General features: G+C 40.0%; 2 protein-coding genes across 2 annotated transcripts; one reads left to right on the plus strand and one right to left on the minus strand.

The window, feature by feature from the left end:
• Positions 1–221: 221 nt before the first annotated feature.
• Positions 222–7,620, plus strand: pi4k2a (phosphatidylinositol 4-kinase type 2 alpha). Its single transcript, XM_086083890.1, has 9 exons — positions 222–726; positions 2,975–3,175; positions 3,240–3,371; positions 3,462–3,619; positions 3,724–3,781; positions 3,878–3,977; positions 4,121–4,254; positions 4,394–4,453; positions 6,568–7,620. The coding sequence occupies exons 1-9, from the start codon at positions 388–390 to the stop codon at positions 6,727–6,729; spliced, it is 1,344 nt and encodes a 447-aa protein (XP_085940016.1). The 5' UTR covers positions 222–387; the 3' UTR covers positions 6,730–7,620.
• Positions 7,621–8,841: 1,221 nt separating this feature from the next.
• Positions 8,842–15,278, minus strand: LOC147170026 (prostaglandin E2 receptor EP1 subtype-like). Its single transcript, XM_086083090.1, has 3 exons — positions 14,618–15,278; positions 11,483–12,374; positions 8,842–9,623 (listed from the first exon to the last, which is right to left on the minus strand). Exons 2-3 carry the CDS (start codon positions 12,332–12,334, stop codon positions 9,354–9,356), a joined length of 1,122 nt encoding a protein of 373 aa, XP_085939216.1. The 5' UTR covers positions 12,335–12,374; positions 14,618–15,278; the 3' UTR covers positions 8,842–9,353.
• Between the last annotated feature and the right edge of the window lie 1,527 nt (positions 15,279–16,805).

Here is a 16,805-nt window from a genome sequence, read left to right on the forward strand (position 1 = left end):
TATAATATAATATTATATAATATTAATTAATATTCCTAACGTTTTTATTGAATTGTTTTAGTTTTAATTTAGAGTTCATTAACCACAAACTGTTACGCTCTCACGTGTTTTCCGTGGGTGGGCCAGACTCTACCCAATCAGACTGTGAGAGTAGATGATTGACAAGAGTATCTAATCGCTGATTGGTTTACTATCAAAACACCCAACAGGTTCCGCCTTTTCCCGGAAGCTGACAGTCATCTGATTTTCTTTTTTTCAGCTTCCTTGTTAGCTACCACACGTCCAAGCAACAAAACAACCGCTACTTTATTTGTCAACCTTTTTCGCCCATTTCGGTTTCTTCTCCGGACAGCGAAATATAATAACTTCTCGTCAGCCGCCAGCATTATGGACGAGACGAGTCCGCTTGTCTCTCCGCTACGTGACTCAAATGATTTCAGCTACGGTCCCACAGAGCCCACCAGCCCGCGGGGCGCCTTTGGAAGCACGCCGGGCTCTGTGGTGCGCGTTCCCGCCGGCAGTCCGAGTCGTAGCCGGGAGAGACAACCGCTTCTGGACCGGGACCGTGGTAGCTCACCGCGTGAGCCGCACCGGAACGAATTCCCGGAGGATCCGGAGTTCAGAGAGATCATCCGCAAGGCCGAGCGAGCCATTGAGGAGGGGATCTACCCGGAGAGGATCTACCAAGGATCCAGTGGCAGCTATTTTGTCAAAGACTCACACGGGGTAAGAAGAAGAACAGCCAAGTTAGTCACAGTTCTCGTTGGAAAGCTCATTTCAGGGAAGTGTTAGTTGGATGCTATGACGACCTCTTTTCCACGTAGTAATTTCTTCTTGGAGGCCTTTTCTCTACCATATGATGACATGACACCACCAAGCAACCCATTTCATATACTATAATATAATTTAAGACAATCTAATGTAGTAATACATGTTGTTGTATACTATACACAACAATTTGCCGTAATATGTTAGTTGTAAGTAATTGGGGACTAAATAAATTGAGTTGCTGTAAATCATGGTTTTAAATGAAAGAATCATTAGTTTTGTTTGTGAGTCTACTAAAGACTTACTTAAGAGGCCGTCATAGTTGGTGTGGCTGTAAAGTTGTCAAACAGCAGATAACACGAGCAATATATACAGTATATATATTTTGTCTTGTTGGAATCTCGCATTGTTTTTCCGAGCAAAGAACAAAGTCCCATGTGTGTAATCATAGGGAAAGTTCTGATTTGTTGCACCCTCTCGTCACTTGACTTGGCCAGGAATCGTTTCATTGGTCCAATGGTGACACTTTTCCCCTCGTCTGCACTGCAAAATCTTGTTTCTTTTTTTCCCAATTATGCTAATTCACTGGTGTTAATCTGTGATCAAGTGCTGCACAACCCACATTCCTCCATATCATGTATGTGATTGATAAGTCCCCAGTGAATGTGTATGTGTTCACTGGATCTATTTGTGTTTACCATTACATCGTTTCCCATCTATGTAATACATTATATTTTAAATCCATTTGTCACACCTCTTCTTTAAAAAAAAAATCTGCGACACAATAGTAACAAATCCTCAACACTGAATGTGTTGGATTGTTATCCCCCAACCCCAGCCCGCATACGGTTTCTTTACTGAGTCACCAAAGTGCTTAGTGGTCATGTGCCTTCTCTCTTGATGTCATTCTACTATGGCCAAGTTTAATGTTTCAACATTGTGCTGGTGACGCCAATGCTTCCTACCAGGGTGCTGTGGCACACTAGTGTGGTGTGAGAGATCAACAGGGGTGCTGTAGAAAACGATCCAAATTCATATATAGTGGCAAGTAAAACAAACACATTCTCTTTCCTCAGATGGCAGAAGGTAGTTGCCAGTCATACAAGAGCAAGTCATGAACTCATTCAAGTAGATCAGCTTTGTTAAATAGAACATGCCCAAATTTAGCATTGGGTTGCAAGTTACAACTAAATTGTGGTATGATTAACTTTATTTCAGTATTCAAACTTGTCGTGACATTTTTGTTTGGCGGTTTGTGTGTGTCGTGCCATTTTTGTAAAATGAGTGCCCTTTTTTAACCAATTTTTGTGGTCGACCCAACTGACTTGGTCGACTTTTTTCCCCCAGGCCTAAATGGGTTACATACATCATCATCCAATTAGACATCCTGTCATTCCAGATAAGTAACGCATAAGATAGCCATGTACGTATCCGCCCTAAAGAGCAGCAACTGAATACATTACAACTAGTGTTGTTTACGATACCGTTTTTTTGGCCCCCGATACCGATTCCGAGACCCAGTTTTGCAGTATTGGCCTATACCGGACCGATACCGACCGATACCGACCGATACCGGACCGATACCTAGTTTTTGTTTTTGTTTTTCCAACATGAAAAAGCTGCCCTGCCATTGGTTCAGAGCATTCAAAGGCCAAAAGGGTATCTTGGCTCGGCATGCAGTGAACACGTCACACATTATTGAATGTCGTGCACAAGCAAGACACCAGATGCTGCATCCAAAGTCCTATCTTAACGTCGGAAATAATGGTATCGGTTGTTAGTTACATGTCGATGCCGATACCACTGTTACAGTGCAGTATTGGGGCCTATCATTATCAGAACAACACTAATTACAACACTTGCCTCAACTTCACTATGCTAGCTCAGCTAAGTGACTGATGGTAAACTATTGGCGCAACATTGAATCATCTCCAGTTACGTCAATACTCGTCACAGATCTTCAAACATAACATCAGTTCCCCTTCCTTATGAATCTCCGCCATAAAAAAATCAGGACATGCCCCAAGTTTTCTTGTCTGCATTTGAGTCATCTTATTTTATATAACGGTTTATATTGCTCGCTGTGATTTTTCTGTTACATTTGTTAATGGGATGATCTTATTTTTATATTATTAAGTATTGTATACAAATAAATGAACTATTCAATGTGAAATGTAGTCTTTAAGAATTTATTCTCCCTTAACAGAAGATAATCGGTGTGTTCAAACCTAAAAACGAAGAGCCCTACGGCCAGCTAAACCCCAAATGGACCAAGTGGCTTCAGAAACTGTGCTGTCCGTGCTGTTTTGGTCGCGACTGTTTAGTTCTCAACCAGGGCTACCTGTCAGAGGCCGGCGCTAGCCTGGTGGACCAGAAACTGGAGCTCAATATCGTTCCGAGGACCAAGGTAGACATGCGTACACACCAGTGACGGGAACCAGTTTCGCTGCTAATCACGGTGGCTGTTTTAGGTGGTATACTTGGCGAGTGAAACTTTCAACTACAGCGCCATAGACAGGGTAAAGTCTCGAGGTAAAAGGCTTGCCTTGGAGAAAGTACCAAAAGTGGGTCAGCGCTTCCATAGGATTGGACTACCTCCTAAGGTAAGATAATCTATTGCTTTTTTTTTTTCCCGTTTTTTTTTTTAGTTAAGCATGAGAAACCACTGATGGACTTTGTTGCTATTCCTCCAGGTTGGCTCCTTCCAGCTCTTTGTGGACGGATACAAGGATGCAGATTTTTGGCTCCGCAGGTTTGAAGCCGAGCCTCTGCCGGAGAACACCAACCGTCAGCTTCAGCTGCAGTTCGAACGCCTCGTCGTCCTCGATTACATCATCAGGAACACAGGCATGTAGTCAAGTCACCCCGCTCAGCACGTGGCCATCGTGGTCACACGCAGCGCGGTCATTGACCGACTCATCGTCACAAGATTTGTTTTTTTTCTTTTCTAGACAGGGGAAATGACAACTGGCTTCTCAAATATGACTGCCCTATGGACCCTGTGGGGAACCGGGTGAGAATTCCACACACAGTCCTCTCTCTGAAATGTTTTTTTTTATGAGTGTGTATTTGTAATTCCTGTGTTTTCTGTCCAATCGGATTGCTACAGGAAACAGACTGGGTAGTCGTGAAGGACCCAATAATTAAGCTGGCAGCCATAGACAATGGTCTAGCCTTCCCTCTCAAACATCCCGACTCCTGGAGAGCATGTAAGACTCTTCTGTAAATCTCGCCCTGAGACCGATCGCTATAGAATTCCTCTCAGTGGTGCTTGTTGTGCCTATTTGTCACATTTTATAAGTTCAAAGTGCGTTGACTGGCTGTCATTAACCTACTTTGCTTCATATTCTAGATCCTTTCTACTGGGCATGGCTCTCCCAGGCCAAAGTTCCTTTCTCCCAGGAAATCCGAGAACTAGTTTTACCAAAACTCGCTGACCCCAATTTTATCAAAGATCTGGAAGAGGACCTCTATGAACTATTCAAGGTATGAAAGCAGTATGGACTTTGTTCTCATGTCACTGTGATGTCAGGAGGAATCTGATGGATAATAGGAACAAGCACGCTGCTCTGTTTCTCTATACACAAGAATGTTCTGTATTTTACATGTACACGTTGTCCCATAGAAAGATCCTGGTTTCGACAGAGGACAGTTTCACAAGCAAGTCGCTGTCATGAGGGGGCAGGTCAGTTAACATGAACTTGTCACACATCACTAAAGGCTGGAACACGCGCTCATTTATCAATTTGTACTATTTACAGTAAAAATCCCGCACCTGTGTAATACGTTCCACCTAAATCACTCTTAAAAAGAGTTTTACACTTGTGCATAATACGGTCGGTCCCCTGATTTGCTGGTTCAGGTAGTCCTCCAGTTAATTCATTCTCTGCCATTGACGGCAGGCATCAAAAATTCATTTGAACTATTTCTATTAGTTTAACATATTTTCCACTTTTGTTAACAAGAGTATGAAAAATTAGAATTTTTTTAATTGTACATTTAGAACAGATATAAAATTTGTGATAAATCGTGAGTTAACTGTTGAAGTCATGCGATTAATTACAATTAATAATTTTCATCGCCTGACGTAATAAAAAAAAGGGAAAAAAAGATTATTAAAAATTAAGGGCGTCAGGCAATTAAAATTTTTAATCGTAATCAATCACATGATTTCACTAGTTAACTCACGATTAATCACAAATTTTATATCTGTTCTAAATGTACAATAATTTTTTTTCTAGGTTTTCATACTCTTGTTAACAAAAGTGGGAAAAAATGTGAAACTAATAAAAAATAGTTAAAATTAATTGACGTTTATAGCCGTCAATGGCAGTGAATGAGTTAAGAAAATTCAACTTACGATACAAACAAAAGCTGACTAATGTCCATAAATGCTGTATTTGGCTCGCAAGTTAATATATTTAAGTGCCCGCCACATCATACATTATGGTACAGTACTACACTGTGGATCCCCTCTCTGCCACAACCCCACCGAGCAGCAGCGCACCATTTGCGCATTTCAACTGGCTCCACAACTTTAATTTGATCTCTTTCTATTCTGTTGTTTTTTCTTTACTGTAACTGCAGCTGGACGGAGTCCAGGAAAAAGCTCCCCACGGGGAAAATACAAGTATATCGTATCGTATCGTAACTACCTCTCTGTCCTGCAATGCACGTCACAGGAGCCTACGGCGCACCCGCGCTTCATACACCAAATATTGGCGGCACACTGACTACATTTCGGAGGATATTCATGAGAAGCAGCCCTCAGTCGTCTTCTTTATCGACGTAGTAGCAAAACATACAAAAATATCTGATCAGCTTCGAGATCACCTGAATCCGACTCGGCGGTTGCCATCTTGAATCGTCATTTTGTTTTGTTTTTTAGCGTTGTACTGTGTAAAAATTGTATTTACCATGAGGAAAAGTGGTTCAGATAATGGATGGATGGGTGATGACATTTAATTTATTTTTTAATGTATGTACTGTATGGGAATAATTGTATTTTTTCATATTATTATTTTTTTTAAAATATTTTTAGTATTTTATTTAAAAATAATTTCATAGAATTTAACTTTGAAATAAAATTTTATGTGATTTGACTTACAAACAAATTTGACTACAAACAACCTATTCAAACCCATTGTGTTCATAAGTTGAGGACTACCTGTATTCTTTATTATACGAGTGAATAATATGAATGAAAAAAGATGGAAACCATACCAATAAAGTGTAAATGCTTTTAAATCCAGGTTAAAAAACGATGCACCTTTCCCATATCTATCAAAAGTATTTTTAAAATTATGTTTTTGAAAATCTTATACTGTGTGCTCTCAATTAATAATTTAGCTATTTTTATTTATTTACTTTGCTTTTAAATCTATTTAACTGCTTTTAAAGTTTGTACTTTGAATTATAGTATGTGAAGCATATTGAGTTTCACTGTGTATGTGTATGAAATGTGCTATACAATGAGTGATTCTATTTTATGTATTTATTTCCTTTTTTTAACAAAACAATGTGGAAAAATGCGTGTTTCTTACTATGCCCTTTCTATAATACATCCCTTTGATTTTGGATCACTCCTCTCCCCCCCCCCCATGTTATTCGCTGCATTTTATTTTATTTTCATCTTCTATCAACTAAGTGACCCATAGCCAATATTAACTGCACACCAGAATCAACGCGCATGCACACACGCCCAACAAAGTAAATATTAAACATATGGTTAAGTTTGCTTAGTGTTGCCAATTAACAAAATGACCTTGATTTTCATCCCCGCCTCTTCTTCCTTCAAAGATTCTGAACCTGTGCCAAGCCCTAAAGGATGATAAAACACCACTCCAGTTGGTCCAGATGCCCCCAGTGATTGTCGAAACTGCCAGAGCTCCCCAGAGAGCCAACAGTGAGTCGTACACTCAGAGTTTCCAGAGTAGAAGACCCTTCTTCACCTGGTGGTAGGAAGCATGCATTGGGAGGAGCAACAGCAGGAAGCAGGACAAGAGAGTACAGCTTTGTCTCCTGGAAATGGATTTGCCGGTAATTACCACCGTCCCCTCCTCTCCAAGTGGACACTGTTATTACGAAAAGTGAGTGTGTTGGTAGAGAGAAGGCGAACAGGGGAAGAATTTCACACCGTATCTTCCTTGTTTGCCTTGGTGCCTTGTTTGGATGCGAAGAAGTTTGAAATATTTCTTCTGGGGACTCCCCAGGGGGGCACGTGTGATCGCCCACATGTGCATGCCAATCAGTCAAAAGCAAAAGTTGTCTAACTGAAGATGGGACACGCCTCGTCCCACGTCCATGTTTTTTTTCATGCCGCTCTGCCTTTTTAACATTCACATCACATATACAACCACTCCCACGCTGTTTAATGGAACGCACCACGAACAAGTGTTTATTAAGCCCTGCAAGTTTCGGAAATGGACACGCCGCGCACGCGTCAACACGGTGAGCACGGAATGCGAAACGGGTTTCACATCTGGAAAAGGATTCTCCCTACTGTTGACACGAGGTTGGTGAAGTTGTGTGGGGTGACTGCTGTAATACTGAGATAATTACTAGCCTAATTGTTCCACTTTCAATAATGAGTTAATTGACCATTCAAGAAAAAAAGAATCAGGCAGTCCGAACTGCCAGAAGTGAGGAGACAGTGTTTTTGATTCATCGGCTTCTGGTAATGTTTTCGTTAGCTTTTTTTATTTATTTATTTTTTTTACTTGTCACACGGAGCCGCATAAAGTAACTTCCTGCTATAAAGAACGGACATGAAATGTATTGTGACAATGCACTGTATAATTTGTATGTAATATTTAATAATAGATTATAATAATAAAAAAAATATCCCATTCACACAGCTAAATGTGAGCATTAATCAACGTGTTAAAAACATACAACCACACTCAAAGATTTATTCGTCATCATTCCGCTTTTCTTGCTGCGACATTGTTGTTTTAGAGGCAGATGTTCTGGCAATTAATGATCCAATGCTGTACTGCAGTTCCTTTCTTGCAGCATGCAGGCTGAGCTCGTGAATGCTTGCTCAAGAGCCAAATATACACACAATAAAAGCACAGTTTATGCTCAAAACAACAGTTTGGAGGATCCTGTTGATTCATGTACAGTAGTTTGGCTTTCACAGCATCTGGGGTGACTTAGCAGTTAGCAGAAGTTAGCAGACAGATTTTAAAGTTTGCTAAGCGGATGCAAATAAAGTACATCATTTCGACTAACATCCGGTGGTAGTGAAAATGTACGTATCGCAAGCATTTAGACACACCGATACGCTGAAGTGACAGATTTAATAATGAACCAAAATAGCCCGCGTGGAAGGATTTACTCACAAAGAGGATTGAAGATGATTAGGATCAATTGACTACTGAAACGTTTTGTACTCCCACGCCAGCATTTTCCTTACCCCACAAATTCAATTTCATCTAAGTGAGGAATGTCGGAAGGCAACGCGTGACCGATGCGCGCGTGTGCGTGCGTGTATGCAGTCTTGTGATGTCATGGTGAGTGTTAGAGACATGGCAGGTTTAGACAAGTTTGAGAAGCCTAGACTGAGATTCACAAACGATCAAGCACTTAAACTTCTGTTGATTATCATAAGAAGTGAAATGAAAGATAGATGGTCCAGAATGACGTTTGTCAAAAGACACACAAATCCTCACTCCTTGTAGACCATCTTTACCCCAATCTTCAGTTACTCAAATGTGTTGATTTGAATCTTTAGCCTGAAGGACACAGCGATGATGTTTTTCACCAATTTTAAATGTGGCACATCACGTTGCCGCTTTCCACACGTAAACCTTGTTAAAGGGGCCCAGTTTTTATGATTTTTTTGTCTTATAATTTGCATGGTTGATGCCTTCACATCCAGACACATTTGTTCTATTCGGCCAGTAGACACAACACTTTGTAAAGGGATGAGTGCTAGTCCAAAATAACAAGTATGTTGTGATAAATAAGTAAAGTAAAAAATAATTGCACAAACACGGTCATTTGTCACCATCCAATCGATTTACTCATTTTAAGTTGTTTTCCCTCAGTTATTTGAGGCATGATTTTAGAATCCATTTATCATTTGTTAATTTCTTTTTCAAAACAAAACAAACAGGACAATGGAAAAATTTTAGAAAAAACGAAAATGTGAATATTCTGTCATACATTATCATTTGCTGTTGAGTCCTCTCTGAGGCTTCTTTTCCCTTCTGATGCACAAGAAATACAAAATGTGCAGGCTTTTGCTGTCAAAGTTCCTTAAATTTTGCAGCATATTTACATTCTGTTGTCCCACTGAGAACTATAAGCATGAAGCAATGCTTACTTGAGTAAACAGGATGCTCGTAGTTGTGTGCAAAATCATAGCAGTTAGCTAGCTTCCATGTGAAATGTCAGAAACCCATGTAATGATAAAAACATTTTCTCATTGGCATCAAATATTTCCAAATTGGCCCAGCCTAGAAATGTCACATTGTGCTCATGCAGCTCACTCCAACATTGCCATTAGGCATACGACCCGAAGAGATGTATTTAGTTCTTAGTTTAGGTCTTTAAAATATTTTCGAGACAGTCCTCCCAGTTTAGACTTGGTTGACTTCATTCTTCTCTGACTGGGGAGGAGATGCAGAGTCTAAGCATCCAAATAAATTACCCCCCTGGCCCGCTTGGCACTTTGCAATGAGGTAGATTTTCCGTAGGACGGTTCGGCGCAGCAGGATGTAGACCCAGGGGTCCAGGATCTGGTTCCACGTGGCCAGTCTCACACCGATCACCAGTAGCATTTTGTAGTTGGGAAGGTCATCTCCAATGGATCCTGTGTAGGAGTGGATCGCCGACATCAGGCCAAAGATCTGCAGGGATGAAACGTAACCTGTTTGTTTCACATTTTAATATCTACCACATGAAAGATAGGCTAAAGCAAGTTTATGCTAGCAGAGTACAGGTGAAATTCAACCAAAAATTTACCTGGTGCTTAGCTCATTCACTGCCATTGACGGCTATAGACGAAAAAAAAAAAAAATACATATCCACTTTTGCTAACAAGAGTATGAAAACCTAGATTTTTTTAAAATTTTACATTCAGAACAGATATAAAATTTGGGATTAATTGTTAGTTAACTAGTGAAGTCTTGTGATTAATTACAATTTTTAAAAAAAATAATCGCCTGACGCCCCTAATTTAATTTTTTTAAATTAAAAATAAGGGGCGTCAGACAATTACAATTTTTATTCATAATTTATCGCATGACTTCAATAGTTGACTCACGATTAATCACAAATTTTATATCTTATAAATGTACAATAAAAACAATTCTAGGGTTTCATAAAAAATGAAATGAAATGAAAAAAAAGGTTAAACTAATAGAAATAGTTCACATGAATTTTTGACGTCTATAGTCGTCAATGGCAGTGAATGAGTTAGTATTGTTTGTAAAGAAACATTTTGGGAACTCTTCCTAATAGGTGTTTTTTATGTAATTGCTGCATTTATGTGCACCACCAGAACGGCATTCTTAAGTCTAAAATCTTAAAAAGTCTTACAATAGTCAACATGCATTTGATAACACATTTCAGATATCTCTGACTTAATTACTTTGACTTTAAATTAGTTTGATCTCAGGTAACATGTATACTTTTGTTTATTTTTTACTGTACTGGAATAAAGTGTAATTACACTCCCACTACAGTAGGTGGCAGTGGTGCTCTCACTGTTACAAAGTGCCAAGGACTATTGACAGAAAACATGACAAAAAAATAAGTGAGAAGCAATGTGTTAGTTAGCGTAATGTCAACTTGTATTATGATATATGCTATGTCATAGGCTACATTTAGCCACCTTTTACAATATTGCAGATCCACAAAAGTTGTACCAAACATTATCATTGTCAAACACTGTCAGTAGGTTATAGTAAACAATGGTTACTTTATATGTTAATATGTCGGTTTGTAATCCTATCTGAAACGTTTGTCTTCTCGCTGTCTTGTCTGTTACCAGAATGTGCCTTTCATAAATCAGAATGGAATGACACATTTCATAATTGCATTGCAAAGATCTGTATCTGCTGTGCCACTCTATGTAAAATGGCCGCTTTGGAAAGCAAAACGTAAATTGACAGCTTCTAACAGCTGAAATACTGTAGCAGTGCAGTGTTTTTTCAACCACTGTGTAGCTGCTTATTGGTGTGTTTTGAGATATTGTCTGGTATGCCGTAGGAACTTTCCAGTTTCACCAATGATCTTTAACATGCTGTAGTGCCGTTTTCGCAGAGTAATCATGTAATACTCTTTCATATCAGCAGGTGGCAGTGGGTAGCTAATTATTTTGTACTTTGAGACAAGTAGAGATACGTGGATGAGTCAGGTCAGGTGGCGTTGAAGTTTTTGAAAAAGAAAGATGTCGACTCCGAACTGGACCCTGGACAAACATTTAGACCAAGATGAAAGCCCTAGTAGGAGAGGAGGAGTTTAAAAGAAAGCAGAAGAGGTTTGTGTGTCTATTCAAGCCCAGCTTTCACACTGAGTGAAATATGAACGATCATTCTTTGTGTTTATTTGATTCCTATTCAATACCTTTTGATCAGAACGACTTTATGTTGTCAATAAAAGCTACAGGATTTAATTAAAAATAAAAATCTGCTGATGGTGTGCCTGTGGGGAAAAAAGGTTGAAAAACACTGCTCTAGTCCACGTCATAGTTGCTGATACTCACCAGTAGAGGACACCAGCAAATGCAGGAGGTGACCGTGATCCCCACCAGTTGCACCACCATCTCAATGTCGTGCGACTTGGCCGAATGATGCGACCCAGGCGTCCTCCTGAGCCTCGCGAGCACCAGTGTCAGTCCACTGATGGTGTTACACACCACAGCCGCAGCCAGGGAGCTCAATCCCAGCCCAGAGAAAAGCAGCACAAATGCCACGTCCGCCTCCTGAATGTCACTACGCACTTGAATAAAGCACCAGGTGCCCGGCTCCTGATAGGTGTACGAGCCCAGCTGTAAGCAGGGCAGCAAGGCCACGCACAGAGCGGCCAGCCAAATCGCAGACAGGCACATTTTAGTGCGGGTGCTTGTCACCAGGGAGGAGTGCAGGAGTGGCTTGGTGACACCCAGACAACGCTCCGCAGCCATGGCACAACCCAGGAAGAGCGGGCACAGGCCGAAAAACACCATGCTTCCTCCCAGGAACTGGCACATGCCATCAGAAGCGCTGGAGTCGCCCGGCCGCACGCCTCCAGAAAGGTAGAGTCTCAGAACCAAGGCACCGGGGATCACGTGACCCATGAAGTCTGTTACCACCAGGGAGGTAGCAAAGAGGAGGAATGTAGCTTTGGAGCGGCGCTGCTGAAGCCAGTAGGCGTTAGCCAAGATGAACAGGGCCACGATGTTGGATGCGATACCCAACGTCATGGGCAAAACCACCACCATGACGTCACTGGCGGTCAGGTTTCCCTGCTGCGACGTCTCAAGGGCCACCCTGTCCATCGCTTTCCCTCCGCTGCCATTTGAGGAAGGCGGGATGAGCGGCGAGGATGAAGAGTTGCAATGGCCCAAAGCTAACATGACTGAATGCCGACGCTGGTGTGGGCCATTCTTGAAGAGGCTGAAGGACAAACAAGGACATCATGAATGAAGATGACTACATGCAGTACTCACAATCTGTAAAACTTAAAGTCAAAACTTTTCATATATACTCAGCAAAAATATAAACGCAACACATTTTTATGAAATGAACTCAAAGATCTAAAACTTCTTCCACATACACAATTTCTCTCAAATATTGCTCACAAATCAGTCTATGTCTCTGATAGTGAGCACTTCTCCTTTACCGAGATAATCCATCCCACCTCACATGTGCCATATCAAGATGCTGATTACACACCATAATTAGTGCACAGGTGTGCCTTACTTAGACTGCCCACAATAAAAGGCCACTCCGAAAGATGCAGTTTTGTTACATTTTCTGGGTTTTCTGAGTCCGCAGACCCCGTTCCCCCCACCCCCCAATAAATTGGGATGGATTATCTCGGCAAAGGAGAAGTGCTCACTATCACAGATTTAGACTGGTTTGTGAACAATATTTGAGAGAAATGGTGTATGTGGAAGAAATTTTAGATTTTTGAGTTCATCTCATAAAAAATGGGAGCAAAAACAAAAGTGTTGCGTTTATATTTGAGTTGAGTAGTAATGTGTTCTAACCCCCCCCCCCCCCCCATCTAACCACAGAATTTTGATTAATATTGCGTTTGTTGAACAAGTATCAGGCAGACTGCCAATTTGTCCGGTGTGCCGTATGCTGAGCCCGTTGTCAGTGCATGTGATGTCATTTTCAGTCGACAGCAGGTGGTATTACAGGACAAAATGGCCGCCCCCTGAGATGGGTAAAAACGGGTGGATTTTCCGCTTAATTCTTATTCTACAAATTTAATACCATATTTAGACTACTGGGAACTAGAAGACATTACAAAGAAAAGTTTTGACTTTCACATTAACTTAATGAGTGAAAAAAAACAAAAACATTCTTCACATGTTGTTTAAAAGGAACCCCAACGGTAATGACAAGTTTGCTCCATATGATTTATTTGGTTGTTACTAACATATCAGATTCATTTTTCAAAAATAATTTCCAGTTCATACATTTTGTAGGAACTTTATGTGTACATACTCCGCCATTGTTGTTTACGTCGCCAAGCATTCTGCTTAGTGACGTACAGTAGATGGCCACTCGCTCTCTGCCGAGCAATGCGAAACGGGTAAAAAGAAAGCGAGGTAAGCCTTGTAGCTTTTTTGCCAATTTCTTATAACATTCAACTGGAAAAAAATTCAAAAGTAGCGTGATATATTTTTATATTATCTTGAATAAAAAAATATGTGACAAATTTTCAGTTTTTAAAATAATTTCAAAAGGTGAGATATCTTGCAACATTTTAGTTTGATTAAAAAGTACTATTTTACTTTTCTATTTTTTTATTTTCATTTACAAAAAACTGACAATATCTTGTAACATTCAATTTGAAAGTATGTTAAAAAATTAGTGTGCTTTCTCATAACATTCTATATAATTTGAAAATTAAATTAAACTTTACATTTATTTCCATTTCATTTTTTTAACAAATAAACATTTCTGATATATTGGAACATTTAACTATTCTATTTTTATTTAAACAACAATTATGTAGCATAACTTATTCAACTTTAAAAAAATATATGCTAAAACTACTATTACACAATTTTTTTGCCATTTTAAATCATGTGACACATTTTCATTTCATTTTCTCAAGACTTCAAACCAAAACATAACATTGACCTTTTCCCAAAAAATATGTTTAATTTAAAAAAAAGAGTGATTTTATCTTTTAACATTTTAATGCAGGCCATGTCTTTGATGTATTATTTGAATGCTATTTTATAATCATCATAATTATTTAAATACGCGGTAGGCCGATGAAAAATGTGCCATGGGGCTGGACTTTGGATACCCCTGCTTTCGGTACACGACAAATGACACAAAATGAATGGATGGCACGCCTCTGTAAGAAAGACAAAACACATTCTTTTGCTGATTGTTTTGAATAATGCAAGATAAGATAGATAAATAAGTTCATTAATTACATGCGTTAAAATGATGAAAAGGAGCTCCATAAATGGACTTTAATGGTCTTGCTTATGTTCTCGTATTTACTGTGATTGACAAGAGACTGTTTCACTAAACGTGTGTTAGTGTTGGCAATACAAATGATTGGTACCTTAAATGATGAAGTGTGCATCTTTAGTCGTAAAGTCTCATTTAAATGATTGCGATGCACAAAACAATAGGCCTATTGTACTACTGTGGTTGTAACTCACCATCTAACGGTTCCGTTGTCCGTTGCAGTCCAACATGAATAACAAAGTAGCACCAGCAATAATCCAATTCGCAATGAAAGAACCGTTTCCCCTCGGATCCTTCCAAATGTGTTACAGGACCGTCAGTGTGGTTCATGTGGTTATCCAGTTCCAAAGAGTGATGAAGGCTGGGGAGGACGTTGAAGCTTTATAGTCTTCGCGCTTTCACGGTGCGTGGGCGTCTCTGCCGCGCGGATCCACTCATCATCAGCCAGCTGCCTGCGTCCGTTCTCCCGAGTCGATAAATGAACCACTACACACTTACTCACCCTCATCGGCGTTACACGTTGCTTAGAAAGGACGTCGGGTTAGTCTTTTATCCTTTGCGAAACATGATGCTGCTTCTTTGAAGGATGTTTGATGTTTCAAATGTCTTCCTTATTCCATCGAGAAATGATGCAAAAAAGTAAGGTTTCATTGTTCCATTACTCCTGAAAGTGGAAGGACACAGAAAATTGACATGAATTGGTCCTCGATCTCAAGCTCCATCCAAATTGCTGCCAATGTGGAGTGAAGATGATTGAAAAGAGTCAATTAGCCGACTCAAACAAAGTCAGCAGAAAATTGATGATGATCTGCAGGCAAATGGGACCTCAGTCACCAAAAAAAGCAGTTGGTAGCACACGAACCTGTAATGGACTGAAAAGTTTGACTTTGGGAAGGCTTGGGAGAAAGTGCCTGCAGTCAGATGAAACCAAAGTGGATTTATTTGGCTTCAACTCAAAATGCGTATTTGGAGGATGAAGACATGAAAGTCTGACCCCCCCAAAAAAAACACCGTCCTCACAGCTAGCCAACTAAGCCAATCATGGATGTGTAAACATTATGCGGCTGTTTTTCTGCAAAGGCTACATGGCGACATCACTGCATTGAAGGGAAAATGAACAGAAGCATGTCGTGGAAAATGTTCAATGAAAGTCTCCAGTGTCCTGCAGTGGAGCGACCCGTAATAAGATGGACCGTTTGCTGCTGATATGTCTTTTATAAACGCATATTTGATTCTCACAGGGAACAATGCTAACATCTTTCAGCCTTATGAAAATCCAGATGTTCCGTGGGCACGCTTTTGATCAGCATTTCCTTCTGACTTTGCCAAAGAGCAGAGGAAAGAAAACCACAAATGAGGCATCGTGTCTCTAATCGTGGTTGTGTGTCTGCATGGTGAAGACAGGTGGTCTTGTTTGTTTTAACTTTACAAGCACATGGCCGTCCAGCTGGAGACACGCTCGCACGTAGTGTGCCTTGTAAATAGGCAGCTTGTTGAATGTTAGCTCATGGGCCCTTCAACAGATGTAGGAACTGGGCCTCTGAAATGTCTAAAACATTTCGAAAAAGAGCAAGTCAAATCAAAAATGTTATTTACATATAAATGTTATTTATTTTAAATGCTCGACATGCCGCCAGTGGCATTGTGATTATTGTTGCTTTTGTGGAATATGAATTAAGCACAAAAAAAAAAAAAAGCCATCTCAAAAGCAGCCATTTTGCAATGTACTGCCACTTGCTGTCACAGTGCCCAAGGCACTGGTGTCCAAACAGTGGCCTAGGGGCCCTATGTGGCCCACAGACTATTTTCTGGCGGCCCTTAAAAAATATTGAAAAAATAAAATAACTTTTGACACATCCTGCAACCCTGCTGGGTGCACAGTAAAATTGGAAGAGTAAATTTAACTCCCATAGTGTTAAATTGAACACTTCCCCTGAGTTTATATAGTTCTCACCAGTACCGAGTAAAATGTACACTTCCAAAAGTGTAAAAATTTAACTCATTGGTAGAATGAAATTTCAACACCCATAGTGTTATTTGACACTTGCACTTTTAAGTGTTATCTACTTTCAACTAGTTTTTCACATTTTCAGTGTTTTTTAACACTTAAAAGTGTTATTTCCTTTCATTTATTTTGTATTAATTTCTCACAGTTTTGTCACTTTTAACCACAAAGAGTTATTTTCATTCCTCTTTGTGTTCATTTCTCACAGTTGTAGTGTTACTTCCAGGAAAGTTTGTATTTTCCAACCCAAATGGAGACAGTGGGACTCGAACCCAGTACCTAACACTTGGGCGGCAACAACACTAACAAGTACGCCACCAGACAGTACACGTTTTTTGCCGCAAAATTCTTTCTTGTAGGTCTAGTTCCCGCACGAC

Source organism: Leptonotus elevatus, chromosome 8 (genome assembly GCF_054856555.1).
Source record: "Leptonotus elevatus isolate MCC_2025b chromosome 8, RoL_Lele_1.0, whole genome shotgun sequence".
Classification (NCBI taxonomy): domain Eukaryota; kingdom Metazoa; phylum Chordata; class Actinopteri; order Syngnathiformes; family Syngnathidae; genus Leptonotus; species Leptonotus elevatus.

What these genes read in the sequence shown, in the direction of transcription:
- pi4k2a (XM_086083890.1), top strand. Translation starts at nt 388, where the DNA reads ATGGACGAGACGAGTCCGCTTGTCTCTCCGCTACGTGACTCAAATGAT. An exon ending in GGATTGGACTACCTCCTAAG is followed by an intron (nt 3,372 to 3,461) that starts GTAAGATAATCT and finishes CTATTCCTCCAG; the next exon opens with GTTGGCTCCTTCCAGCTCTT. An exon ending in TCGCTGTCATGAGGGGGCAG is followed by an intron (nt 4,454 to 6,567) that starts GTCAGTTAACAT and finishes CTTCCTTCAAAG; the next exon opens with ATTCTGAACCTGTGCCAAGC.
- LOC147170026 (XM_086083090.1), bottom strand. Translation starts at nt 12,334, where the DNA reads ATGTTAGCTTTGGGCCATTGCAACTCTTCATCCTCGCCGCTCATCCCG. An exon ending in TTTGCTGGTGTCCTCTACTG is followed by an intron (nt 9,624 to 11,482) that starts GTGAGTATCAGC and finishes TCATCCCTGCAG; the next exon opens with ATCTTTGGCCTGATGTCGGC.